The following is a 14,254-nucleotide window of genomic DNA, read 5'->3' on the forward strand; positions in this document are numbered from 1 at the left end:
GATGAAAAAATAGCTTCGTCCGTCATCTCGGAACGCGCTTCTTCTTCTTTACATTGTTTATTAGCGGTTGTCAAACACCAAAATAGTGCATTACCCCCACCAACTAGTGTGGAGTGTGAATTGAAATGTCGACCAGCAACAATTTACTCTCTTTTAAAACCTGGGATAATTCCTGATGTTATGATTTAATGTTGTCAGTGTTTTGTTTTATGTCATGTTTAAGGATTTGTTCTCAGTTGTATCTCACGTTTAGTTTAGTTCAGGTTCCATGTGTCATTCTGTCTCTCAGTGTCAGGTCTGCGTTTTGGTGTAGTGTTCTCGTTTCCTGTTTTATTGTGAAGGTCTGCGTCTCATGTGAGTGTGTTCAGTTTTACCTCTGTCTCATCTGGTTGATTATTCCCAGCTGTGTTCCCCACCTGTGTGTAATCTCCCTGTGTTTCTCTGTGTGTATTTAAGTCGCGTCTTCTGTCTTTGTGGTGGTTGGTCTGTCTGTGTATCCACTATGTTCCACTCGTGTGTCTGGTGTTAGAATTCTAGTTTTGTAAATAGTTGTAAATAGTCTGGTCAAGTCGCAATCGTGTATTTTGTTCACCTTGTACATATTCTTCACTACAGCAGCCTAGTAGGCGTGAGAAGCCATTTTTGTTGATTAAGTTTTCTCCTGTTTTTTGGTTAGAAAGTTAGGTAAGTGGATTGTCTTTTGGTTGGTTTTATTTTGTGTAGGAAAGCATAGGGACCAGTAGGGAGTTTTGTTTGTTATTTTTGGCACTGCTCACAGCTGAAGCAAATAAATGGCTGCTTAGCATTTTAGAAGACATTGGGCGTTTATCAATATGCGTACTTGTGCGTACTTGCGTTCTCGTGTACTCGTGATACGTCATCAGTCGGAGACCAAGTACTGTTCCAATTCGAAGTACGCATCACGCCGAGAACGCGAAAAAGTCCCGGATGTGTTCTCGATCCGCCCATTTTATCAAGCATGCATCGGTGTAGACTTGGGACAGCTATATATCCCAGAATGCATTTCGTCCAAAACTCAACAGCGGACTCCCGGCACATCGTCCCCCCCCTCCCCCCCCTCGCGGACTTCTCACTACTCAGGTTACAGAAACTCCAGCAGCTGTCTATAGTATTGAGTGTCCACTAGAATAGAAATAAAAGCGTTCTAACATCTCACCTGCTTGTTTTAAGGTATGTACACGTATGTACATGTACACTATTTTTATTAATAGAGGTTTCACTACTGAGGTTAAAAATGATATATAAGTCACTTAGATCACTTCTGAATGTTAATGTTTGGTTTATTTCAGTGTTTTATTTGTTCCTGAGTAAACCGGTTTGGCTGTGATTACAGTTAAGCTTCATAACATGTTACTCACAGTTAAATTAGGAGGGGACGGCAGTAAAAACTCCGGACCTGTGACATCATCACGTACGCTGGTGTTCAGTCCGTGCTCGTGTACTTGAGAATTGAGAAACGGCCCACGAGTCCGTGCTGGCGTTCTCGGCGGGTACGTACTCCCGTGCGTTCTCGGCGAGTACGTACTCACCGAGCACGCGAGTACGTACTCGCGTACTTGGGCATTGATAAACGGCCATTGTTGTTTGTGTACTTCTTGTTGCGTTCATACACGCCTAGACAAAGAACGTAACACTGATAACTTTCACTTCTTGAGTCCTTTTTGTAGTAAATCAATAAGATCCAGTTTCAGTTTTATGTTACTGAGGTTTTGGATCAGTTACCTTCTCATAGTGTAATATAACATGTTCTATAGTTTCCTCTTCTCCTGAATGATTTGAATAGACGTTATAATCCACCATCACTGAACTGAAACAAATTCCCAACTATCAGTTCATCAGTTCTGTTTTTGATCAATTTCAGTGGGTTTTTTTTTTTTTTTTTTTGTGCTGGAGAAATTTTATTAGATGATTTTAGGTTTTGTACGTCGGTATTGTCATGGTCCTGAGTCGTTAGACCCAGAGTTTTGTGTTTAATGTTGTTATCCTCTTGTGTTTTGGGTTAATTCTTGTTTTCAGGGGTTTTTTTGTTTAGTGTTTTCTATACCTACCCAGGTCCTCCCCCAGTGCCCCCCCCCCCCCCCCCCAAATGTCCCTGAGTTTGTGTTTGTGAATTTTTTTTATTCCTCTCCATACTAACACTTGTTTTGGTTTTTCCCCTATAACACACAGTTATACATCACATATTATAAATCTGACTTTGATAAATATTTAGATCTTCACACATTTCAGGGTCCAAGTGTGGGTTGACTGAAATGTTTGGTTTTATCCCCACAGCATTCTAAACTTTTACTGTTATGTATGAGCAAAAACGAAAAATATCATGATATATGCATTACTATTTTCAGCCCCTAGGGGGCACTGTTGTTCAGGAAGTACATTCTCCTCTGATAAGCTGCTAAAAGCGCTTGTCTAACCAAAAACTGTAAACAGAAGACGTAAAAGTTTATGAACAGTAAAACAGATTCACTGAAGCCACAGTGATATTAAACATACGGCACTGACAGTTCACAGACAGCATTACAGGTCAGGTATTTTAAAAAACAGTGACGCTAATACCGGACAAAGATACTGACTATAAAAAATTAAATCAGTCCTCATTAAGATCAGGATAACTGGTGACTTTAAGGGCATCAATCCAGTATGCCTCTGATGACAGGACATGAGCAGTGTTACAATTTATAAACTGATGAAAGATTCTATTACTTAAATCATGCAGGAGTGTCTTTTTTTTTAAAATAAAATCTTTGGGGACATAAAGGTGAGTCAACAAACAAATATATATTAGCAATAACTCAAGTTGTTCAAAGTTGGAAGAAAGCATGATCTCTGGGTGAAGACTGTAGTAACTGGAGGAGGAGAAACAATGATTGTTTAATGAGCACTGAATAACAGAGGATCCGTATGTCTTGCATACAGTTACTGGATGAAATGTTTCTACACAACAAGGACATGTAGACAGATTACTTTAAATGATCAAATTACATGGTGCATCAGTGACTTTTGGCTGGATGGCTGGTCTAATCAGGTAAAAATACATTTTACACACAGTATTTATTCCATCTTAAGATTGTGTTTGTTGTTTGTATTGATGATTTTTCATGGTTTCCAAAACATTCTTCAGGTTACAAGAAAAGTGTGAGAAAACTTTGAAGTACATGAGTATATCTAACATGTGAAAACAGAGAGCATCTCCCTATGAACAGTGTGAAGCAGGGGTGTCAAACTCATTGTCCATCAGTGTCTAAATGAGTCTCACAGGCTTGAATTTGTGGATAATGAAGCTCCACTTCCCATCAGCGTAAAGAAGTTAAACAATTAACAGTTTTTCTACATGATGATGAAAAACTGCTGTCAGCATGACTCTGAACCAAAGTGGGAAGAAATGTGCAAAATTACAGAAAAAGATCTCGTAACTTATTGCACAGACTGAAAACAGAAATGACATGGCTGGAGCAGCAGTCATGTGGTGAAGAGAGAAAAGAGAAAACAGGGCTGATAAAACACTAAACTCAAGAACAAAACCCTAAGGACTAATACAAAGTAAGAATTAACACAAAACATAAGATGATACCAAAATGAACACAAAACGCTGGGTCAGTGACCCAGGATCATGACAGAGCGCCCAGAGTCTCAAACAAAATGTTCACAAAACACAGATTGGGGCTTGCGAAACAGAGTCCTAAACATAGGTCAGGTGGCCGGCCTGGGGGCTAACAGCCCAACAGTTCACTTAGTTCTGGTGGTCGGCCTGAAGGTTGCCAGCACAGGTGCCCAGAGTAAAATGGTTCAGGAGGTCGACCACGCAGAGGGTCGTGGCAGCTATGAAACAGTTCAGGCGTCCGGCCGTGCGGACAGCAGACAGCAGCGGCGACGTTCAGGAGGTCGCCCATGATGGTGATAACGTCCAGCCAGCGACCTGGAAAGTGGCCAACGATGTAGAGGCACCAGATGCTGGACCAGGCGAGACTGATGCTGCTGCTGCAGGCGAGGATGAGGGTGGCGCTGCAGGTGACGGCGTTGCAGGCGACGGTGATGGCCGGACGGGCTCCTCGGACCCCCCCAGTGAAAACAGTCACAGAACCAGCAGGCACAGAGCACTGACCCTGCAGGCAGCGACAGCCGGGTGCAGTCCTTAACTGGCATCTTAGCGTCCAGGGGTCCAGAGTCAGCTGAGATGGTAAATGGACTGATTCTTATATAGCCCTTTTCTACTTTCTCGGAGTACTCAAAGCGCTCTATACAACATGCCACATTCACCCAATCAGACTGAGCTACAGGTAGCGGAGCTGATTGTGGTGGAGGTGTAGACTGAGCTAGAGGCAACTGAACAGGAGGCTGAACTGAGGGCGACTGAAGTTGAGGTGAAAATGGTGGTGGAGTTGGTGACTGAGCAACTTTTCTTTGCCTTTTCGTCGAGTCTGTCTTTGTACGGACCGGCATTGTTCTCCTTAGTTTTGTACATTCCTTTTTTGTGCGGCAAAGAAAAACCAAGAAGGTATTGGAACCGGAGAATGAACGTTTTGCGGTGCTGCAAATGCTTGCATTTGATGTCTTGGATTGTTTTGCCTCGAGTTCCCGGCATGCAATGCGCGAAAGTCACGTGATCTGTCAATCGCTATAGTAAAAACCTTAAATTATGCTTTACACAACTGCTCGTGACCTAAAGAAAAAAAAAGGCTATGAATAAGATAGGAATAAGATGGGAAATAAATATGAAATTTAAAAAGGGTAAATTTAACTAGGAATGAATAAAATAAAATATATATGAATTAGAGTTGAAAATAAAATAACTGTACACCACAAATTAGAATGAAGGGTAAATTTAACTGGGAAAGAATAAGATAAAATATATATGAATTAACGTTGAAAATAAAGTAACTGTACAACAAAATACACAGTATGGACATATATAAGAATGTATGAAGAAATATAAATATATATACAATAACAGCAGCTGAACAAATATTAAATGGAAATGAAGAAATATAATGTCCAGTGTTGTGCAAACCACATTGTAGGTGTCTTGTGCAGTGCAAATATGCTTAAAGTGATTAAGTGTAAACAATGTCCAGAATGTCCAGTGTGTGTGTAAGAACCATATGTGTGGGTCTGTTCTATGTGGTGGTGTGATTGAGAGACCGTGTCGCCTGCGGGAAGAAGCTCCTCCTCAGTCTCTCTGTGTTGGTCTTCAGGGAGTGGAATCGCTTTCCTGACCTCAACAGAGAGAACAGTCCATTGTTGGGATGGCTGAGGTCCTTTGTAACGGTCTTTTGCATGTGATGTTTGTTGCATTTGATGTTTGTTGCATTTGATGTTTGTTAAGTTGTATGTCTGGATTTTGTTCTTTTGCGCCCTCTGGTGGTGAACTGTGTAGGGTACAGCTTTGCTGTTTGGGTCTCCACCCCAGCCACTTTTGCTTTTGCTAGCGCACATGGTGTCTGCATGCTGCAGCTCACGGTTAGCTCCACACATGGAGAAAATATCGTTTAAAGAGTGGAAATAATTGAGAAAGAAGATGGAGGATAAGGCAATAAGGCCATAAAGGACTATTTAGCACCTCCTGGATGTCAGCTCACGAGGTTTGTGTGTCTAAATGTTTTATTTTCTGTAATTAAGGATTTTTGATTGATTGATACTGCGTACAAGAGCGCATTTTTATGTGATGTTTTTTTTATTGTTTTGTCCGTGAGCAGTTCTCATGGGTTGCCAAGACCAGAATAAACCCTGTTCCATAACTACATCGTGCGTACGTCCATCCTTGAGGGTGCTACAGTGAGAACTCTGCTCTGCACGGGTAGATGAAAGGACGCAGCCCCGCAGGAAAGTCAGGTGCCCCGAAATAAGTGTTGCCTCAGTTAAAGGACTCAATATAATTAACCACAAGAAAGAGAGAAATAAAAACGAAAAGGACTGTAAAAATAATTAAGATAAGTTTCCTTTTATAAATGAACAAAGGACTGGAATATTTCTTTTTTCTTTCTTTCTCATTGTTTACATTTCTGCTGTTTAAGTGACTGATATTCATACAGTGATAGATTAATGTTGTGATGAGTAACCTGTGCATTGTGCGTATGGTGGGTTTCAGCAGCTTCTGTAAGAAACAGTATTACTGGCTTGGACAAGATATGTAATGGTGACTTATATGTAAAGTGACTTAAGTATACACGTTAAGTGATGTTTAAAGAGTAACAGTAATTACTGTGCTTTAAAGTTGTAACAGTAAATGTAGATTGATATCCATTTGCTCCTCAACTACCAAATCAAATTTAAGCTGCTGCACCATTACATTAAGGCTAAGTAAGATACACACAAAAAAACCAAAACCCTCCAACAATGGCAGAGTTTGAGGCTAATCCAGAAGTCAGTGAAAAGGGTGATGTGGAGCAACTTTCTGCAGATGAGCAACTACAAGCAGTTGAAGACACAGCTGATGATGTTTCTACTACCTCACAAAAAGCACGACAGAGCCAACGAGTCCGTACGTTGACGGAAAAGGGCAAAGAACTGTACGGTGAGCACATAAAGAAGGCTGCACATCGTTTCAGTGTGCGCTATGAGAAGTGGAAGGTTGTCATTAAGGATGCCAAAGGAGCTATAGATGGTCAATGCTCAAAGGATCTGCTACAAGAACATGTTACCAAGGTTTTGAGTGCTTCTAAGGATGTGAATGCTGCCTATGATGACTTCAGATGTATTGAATCTCCAGATAGTGACACAAGACGAAGGATGGATACGTGTGAAGCCATAACAAAGACAATTATCGAATCTGTAAGAAAGTGTCCAAGCCCAAGTAGTGCGGTGGTTCAACGAGATGAAGAACTTTGGAAGGACAATGAGTCTTCATCTAAATCCGTAGCCTCAGATGTGGAAAGTCAAAGGGATGAAAAATGGAAAGAGACTGAGTCTATGCCTAAGTTAGAAGCCTCAGACAGGATGAGTGTTAAGTCACACCACACTAAGCTCTCTTCTCATTCAAGGGTTTCCTCTAGACACTCCAGCAGCCTCTCGGCTAAAAGACAAGATGCAGCTGCTGAAGTTGCGGCAAATGAGGCTGCTCTCCAAGTTCTGCTTGCGCAAGAAATCCATATGAAGGAAATTGAAAGGCAAGAAGCAGAAATAGCACAAAGACAAAAGGCTCTAGAGGCTAAGCGCAGAGAAGTAGAGCGACTTGAGACTGTAAAAAAGCTGAATGCAGCAAAGGCTCGACAGCGGGTGTATGAACAAAGTGAATGTTCAGATGAAGAAATATACAACCTACTTCACCATAGATCTGATAAGAAAAATGAAGTCGAGTCTGAAAACAATGACCAGCATATGAAACGGTGTTCCTCGCCACAAAATGTGACACCGCAACGTGAGGTGAGCACAGAAGATCTGGTCAAAGCATTTGCAGTGTCTCTTAATGCAAGTTGTCTTCCGGTACCAGAGCCAACAATATTCAGTGGCGATCCTATCAGATATAATGATTGGAAAATTTCCTTTCAGACTCTGATCGACAGGAAAAATATACCAGTTGAAGAGAAGACTTATTACCTGAGGAAATATGTAAGTGGCCCTGCAAGGAAAGCAATAGAAGGCTACTTCCCGCTTGGCACAGAGTCTGCATACTATGCAGCATGGACAGTTCTCGAAGAGAGGTATGGCAATCCCTTCCTCGTAGCAAAGGCCTTCAGAGACAAACTTGACGCATGGCCTAAGATAAGCTCTAAAGGCAGTATGGAACTTCAAGCATTTGCTGACTTCCTTTGCTGCTGTAAGACAGCCATGTCGCAAATGAAGGGGCTTGAAGTGCTCAATGACTGCAATGAAAACCAAAAAATGCTTGCAAAACTTCCAGATTGGCTGACTTCAAGGTGGAACAGAAAGGTTACAGAAGTGCAAGAAGAGACTCACACCTTTCCAAGCTTCAGCCAATTTGTAGATTTCATCTCACGGGAAGCCAAAATTGCCTGTAATCCCATAACATCTCTCTATGCTCTGAAGCCAAGTGAAACTGAAGGGGCAAAAACAACAAGGAACAGAGGCAATGGAGCAAAGGTGCTAGCAACTCGCTCAAATGAAAGGACTGTTAGTGCTAGTTGTGTGTACTGTGAAAGGTCGGGTCACAGTCTACTTAAGTGTAGAAGGTTCATAAATGAGAGCATTGTTGAGAGACTAAAGTTTGTTCAAGACAAGAAGTTATGTTTTGGCTGTCTGAACTCTGGTCATCGCTCCAAGGATTGTGAAAGTAGAGAAACCTGTGACACATGTAATAAAAGACATCCGACATGTCTTCATGACAATCGCAACAAGGAAGACAGAACAAGGAGACATCAAACCAAGAATAGTGACAGGACAAGACAAACGAACTCAGACGTCTCACAAGACAACAGTGTCACACCAACAACAAGTGAAGCAACTTCTAACAGAGTCACGCAGAATGTTGACGACACTCACACATCTTCCATTATTCCAGTATGGGTGTCAACCAAAGGTGAGCCAGAGCATGAAATTCTTGTGTACGCGCTCCTTGATACACAGAGCGATACAACCTTTATTCTTGAAGAAACGGCACAAGCTCTGCATGTCAAAGGTGAATCGACTCAGCTAAAGCTCACTACCATGTCTTCAAGAAACACAGTTGTGGCTTGTCGCAAGCTCTCAGGTCTACAAGTCAGAGGGTTCTACTCAAATAAGACCATTTCCCTACCAGTAACATATTCCAGAGACTTTATTCCCGCAAACCGAGATCACATTCCATCGCCTACAACAGCTAAGGCTTGGCCTCATCTTGAATGCATTGCAAGTGAGATCGCTCCACTACAAAGCTGTGATGTTGGTCTGCTGATTGGGTACAACTGCCCCAAGCACTTGTTCCTCGTGAGGTTGTGTCTGGAAGGGAAAATCAGCCGTTCGCCCAAAAACTGATCTGGGATGGAGTATTGTGGGTTATGGCAATCCATGTCTTGATTATGGAGATGCCTTCAGAATAAGTCACCAAGTCATTGTGAAGGAAGTGGTGCCTGACATTCAGCCTTCTTCAAACTTCACCAACAAGGTTCACTATGTCTACAGAACTCAAATAAAGGAAATTATCTCTCCCACAGAGGTCCTAAAGATGTTGGAGTCTGACTTTGTTGAGAAAGCTCCAGAAGACACAAAGGTCTCTCAAGAAGATCTCAAATTTCTAACAAAGATGAAGACCGGCATTAGGCACAAGGAGGATGGTCATTTTGAAATGCCACTCCCATTCAAGAGTGAAAGGCCGAACCTGCCGAACAACAAGGCATGTGCTATTCATCGCCTCAAATGTTTAGGAAAAAGGCTCAAGAGTAACAAGCAGTACTACATGGACTATAAGAAATTCATGGATGAGATCCTCGCCCATGGAGATGCTGAAAAGGTCCCAGAGCAAGACATTGACAAGACACCAGTTTGGTACATCCCACACCATGGTGTGTATCATCCACAAAAACCCGGAAAGATTCGTGTCGTCTTTGATGCCTCTGCCAAGTTCCAAGGCACTTCCCTAAATGACCATCTCCTGACTGGTCCAGAGCTAACAAACACCTTGCTCGGAGTCTTGTGTCGCTTCCGAAGAGGGCCAGTGGCTTTCATGTGTGACATCGAACGCATGTTCCACCAATTCCATGTGCATGCTTGCGACCAAGATTACCTACGGTTCTTGTGGTGGGAGAACGGTGACCTTGAAACTCCATTCACTGTCTACAGGATGAAGGTACACCTATTTGGAGCAGCATCTTCTCCAGGTTGCGCCAACTATGGCCTCAAGCATCTTGCAGCTGAAGGGGAAGGAAGTTTTGATGAAGAAACCATCAAGTTCATCAAAACCAACTTCTACGTTGATGATGGACTAGCAAGTGTTGACACTGAAGATCAGGCAATACAGCTGGTTAATGAAGCATGCAAACTCTGCAGCATGGGCAAACTTCGGTTGCACAAGTTCATCTCAAACAGCACCAAAGTTCTAGCTTCGCTTCCGAAGGAAGAATGTGCTGCAGCTCCCAAAGATCTAGATATGGCACTCAGTGAAGTACATATGGAAAGAGCACTTGGCGTACAATGGTGTGTGGCATCAGATCAGTTTCAGTTCAGAGTAGTTGTTAAGGAAAAACCACTCACCAGAAGAGGAGTATTGGCCACAGTCGCCTCTGTGTTCGATCCACTTGGGTTTGTGTCACCTTTCATTCTGCTGGGGAAGCAGATCTTGCAACAAATGTGTCGAGATAAACTCAGCTGGGATGATAACTTACCTGACAGTCTTCGACCTCAGTGGGAGGCTTGGTTGCGTGACCTGGGAAACCTTGCAGATGTAAAGGTTCACAGATGCTACATTCCTTCGAACTTCAAGGCACAGCACTACGAACTTCATCATTTTGCCGATGCAAGCGCATCTGGATATGGAATGTGCACTTACCTCAGAGCAGTAAGCACAACTGGTGAAGTCCACTGCTCATTGGTGATGGGAAGATCAAGAGTTCCACCAACCAAAGTCACAACTATACCTCGGCTTGAGTTGTCGGCGGCCGTTGTTGCTGTGCGCACTGGTGACATGCTGAAAAAGGAATTGGAAATGGAAATTTCAGAAGAAAGGTATTGGACTGACTCGAAGGTGGTACTCGGGTACCTCAGCAATGAAGCCAGAAGATTTCATGTGTTTGTTGCAAACCGAGTGGAACGCATCAAACAAAGTACAGATCCAACCCAATGGAGGTATGTAACTTCCGAAGACAATCCGGCGGACCACGCCTCAAGAGGTCTCACAGCAGAACAACTTGTAGCATCAAACTGGTTCAAAGGCCCCGACCTCCTTTGGCAGAAGGTCATACCCACTGGTGAAATTAAGGTGGGAGAGTTATCAACCAGTGACCCGGAGGTTAAGAAGGTTCAAGTCCACAAGATACAAGTGGAGGAACAAAGGTCCTTGGTAGATCGCCTACACAAGTTTTCCGACTGGTCGAGAATGGTTAAGGCAGTTGCTAGACTCAAGCGGTATGTGAAAGAAGCAAAGGATCACAAGAGTAGATCACACGACATCAGTAGCCTACAAGAGAGAAAGGAAGCAGAGTTAACGATCATAAAGATGGTTCAAGAAACCGCCTTTGCTCAGCAAATAAAAACCTTGCAACACCATGATGTGATGCAGATGAAAGACAAGGTTAACAAGTTACACAAGTTATGTCCATTTCTTGATGACCAAGGCATTCTTCGGGTAGGCGGACGCTTAACACATGCAGCTTTGCACCCCAATGTCAAGCATCCTGCGATCCTGCCAAGAGACAGTCACGTGTCGGCATTACTGGTCAAACATTATCACGAGAAGACATACCATCAAGGACGAGGGATCACCATGAATGAACTTCGAGCTAACGGATTCTGGATTCTTGGATGCAGCAAGATTGTGTCATCTTACATCTATAAATGTGTAAAATGCAGAAGGTTCAGAAGGCGCACAGAGCAGCAGAAGATGGCAGACCTCCCAGAGGATCGGATGGAGACCACACCGCCATTCACCTACTGTGGGATGGACTGCTTTGGTCCTTTTTATGTCAAAGAAGGCCGCAAGGAGCTAAAGCGTTATGGCTTGCTAATCACTTGCATGTGCTCCAGGGCAGTGCATCTTGAAATGCTTGATGATCTCTCTACAGATTCCCTCATCAACTCCTTACGTGCATTCATGGCCATAAGAGGTACAGTTCGCCAGATAAGATGCGATCAAGGCACGAATTTTGTCGGCACTAGAAATGAGTTTATTGGAGCATTTAAGGAAATGGATCAAGCCAAGCTAGGGAAACTGGACTGCGAGTTTCTCATGAACACCCCAGCGTCTAGTCACATGGGTGGTGTCTGGGAAAGACAAATTCGCACCATAAGAAGTGTTCTCATGTCCATTCTGGAACAATCAGCCAAACAACTCGACAGCTCCTCTCTGAGGACATTCCTGTATGAAGTCATGGCAGTGATTAATAGCAGACCATTGACTACTGACCAACTATGTGATCCATCAAACCCAGAACCTTTAACACCGAATCACATACTAACCATGAAGTCCACAATCATCTCTCCACCTCCAGGAAGGTTTGTGAAAGAAGATCTTTATCTCCGTAAGAGGTGGCGTCGTGTTCAACTACTTGCCAACACTTTCTGGACAAGGTGGAAAAAGGAGTATTTGTTAAATCTTCAAGGCAGACAGAAGTGGACCAAAGAGCACAGAAATGCTAAGATCAATGATGTTGTCCTCCTGAAGGATGAGATAACTCCACGCAACCAGTGGAAGTTGGCAAGGATCATTGAAGTGTATCCTGGAAAGGATGGAAAAGTGAGGAAGGTGAAATTGCTGCTGAGTGATCCAACCCTGGATAGAGCAGGAAAACGTACCTCCAAACCTGTGCACCTGGAAAGACCCATTCAGAAGACAGTCATTCTGATGGAAGCGGAAGAAGATTCTCAACCGCACTCTGCTTAAAGGATAATTCATGATAGTTCATTCAAAAGCCGTTCATTAGTTCCTAGGCAATACTTTATTCTTTAAATCACGAGTGATTGGTGGGAGTGTAACGGTCTTTTGCATGTGATGTTTGTTGCATTTGATGTTTGTTGCATTTGATGTTTGTTAAGTTGTATGTCTGGATTTTGTTCTTTTGCGCCCTCTGGTGGTGAACTGTGTAGGGTACAGCTTTGCTGTTTGGGTCTCCACCCCAGCCACTTTTGCTTTTGCTAGCGCACATGGTGTCTGCATGCTGCAGCTCACGGTTAGCTCCACACATGGAGAAAATATCGTTTAAAGAGTGGAAATAATTGAGAAAGAAGATGGAGGATAAGGCAATAAGGCCATAAAGGACTATTTAGCACCTCCTGGATGTCAGCTCACGAGGTTTGTGTGTCTAAATGTTTTATTTTCTGTAATTAAGGATTTTTGATTGATTGATACTGCGTACAAGAGCGCATTTTTATGTGATGTTTTTTTTATTGTTTTGTCCGTGAGCAGTTCTCACGGGTTGCCAAGACCAGAATAAACCCTGTTCCATAACTACATCGTGCGTACGTCCATCCTTGAGGGTGCTACATCCTTCACGATCTTCCTGGCCTTGGTCCAGCACCGCCTGCTGTAGATTGAGTGCAGGTCAGGGAGCTCGGAGCGGATGGTGCGCTCAGCTGATCGCACAACCCTCTGTAGAGCTCATCTGTCCTGCATGGTGCTGTTCCCGAACCAGGTTAAGATGTTTCCCGTCAGGATGCTCTCTATGGTGCACGAGTAAAAGTTCCTGAGCACCTTGGAGGGCAGTCGGAAGTCTCTCAAGTGTCTGAGGTGGTAGAGACGCTGTCGGGCCTTTTTCAACACGGTGTTGATGTGACAGGACCATGACAGGTCCTGCGTGATGTGAAGTCCGAGGTATTTGAAGCTGTCCACTCTCTCCACTGGGCACTCGTTGATGACGGGGGTCTGGTAGTTCCTCTCCTGCTTAGTACTGAAGTCCACTATCAACTCCTTTGTTTTACTGACGTTTAGAAGGAGGTTGTTCCTCTGGCACCAGGTCTCCAGATTCCTAACCTCCTTCAAGTAGGCCGTCTCGTTGTTGTCAGAGATCAGGCCCACCACGACGGTGTCGTCAGCAAACTTGATGATGGTGGTGGAGCTGGTAGTGGCCACACAGTCATATGTGTACAAAGAGTACAGCAGGGGGCTCAGAACACACCCCTGGGGGGCTCCAGTGCTGAGAGTGATGGAGGCTGAGACATGTCCACCCATCCTTACTGCCTGTGGTCTGCCAGTTAGGAAGTTGGAGATCCACTGACACATAGATGAGCTGAGTCCCAGGTGCTCCAGCTTGGTGGTGAGTGTGGAGGGAATTATGGTATTAAATGCAGAGCTGTAGTCGATGAAGAGCATTTTAACATAATTCCCCCTTCTAGTGTCCATGTGTGTGAGTGATGTGTGGAGGAGATGAGAGATGGCATCGTCTGTGGAACGATTTGGACGGTAAGCGAACTGTAGTGGGTCCAGTGTGTCTGGTAGTGAAGAAATGATGAAGTCTCTGACCAGGTGTTCAAAGCACTTCATCACTACTGAGGTGAGGGCTACAGGGCGATAGTCATTGAGAGAAGCAGGGTGTGGTTTCTTCGGGACAGGAACAATGATGGACTCCTTGAAGCATGTGGGGATCACCGACTGAGATAAAGAGATGTTGAATATCTCAGTGAACACAGGTGCTAGCTGGTATGCGCAGTCTCT

The 14,254-nt window shown here is 43.7% G+C and overlaps 1 protein-coding gene across 1 annotated transcript; it reads left to right on the plus strand.

The window, feature by feature from the left end:
- Positions 1–8,993: 8,993 nt before the first annotated feature.
- On the plus strand, positions 8,994–13,083 carry LOC112847816 (uncharacterized). The gene is made up of 2 exons (XM_025910288.1): positions 8,994–12,895; positions 13,010–13,083. Exon 1 carries the CDS (start codon positions 9,119–9,121, stop codon positions 12,485–12,487), a length of 3,369 nt encoding a protein of 1,122 aa, XP_025766073.1. The 5' UTR covers positions 8,994–9,118; the 3' UTR covers positions 12,488–12,895; positions 13,010–13,083.
- The last annotated feature ends 1,171 nt before the right edge of the window (positions 13,084–14,254 follow it).

Source organism: Oreochromis niloticus, linkage group LG9, assembly GCF_001858045.2.
Source record: "Oreochromis niloticus isolate F11D_XX linkage group LG9, O_niloticus_UMD_NMBU, whole genome shotgun sequence".
Taxonomy (NCBI): domain Eukaryota; kingdom Metazoa; phylum Chordata; class Actinopteri; order Cichliformes; family Cichlidae; genus Oreochromis; species Oreochromis niloticus.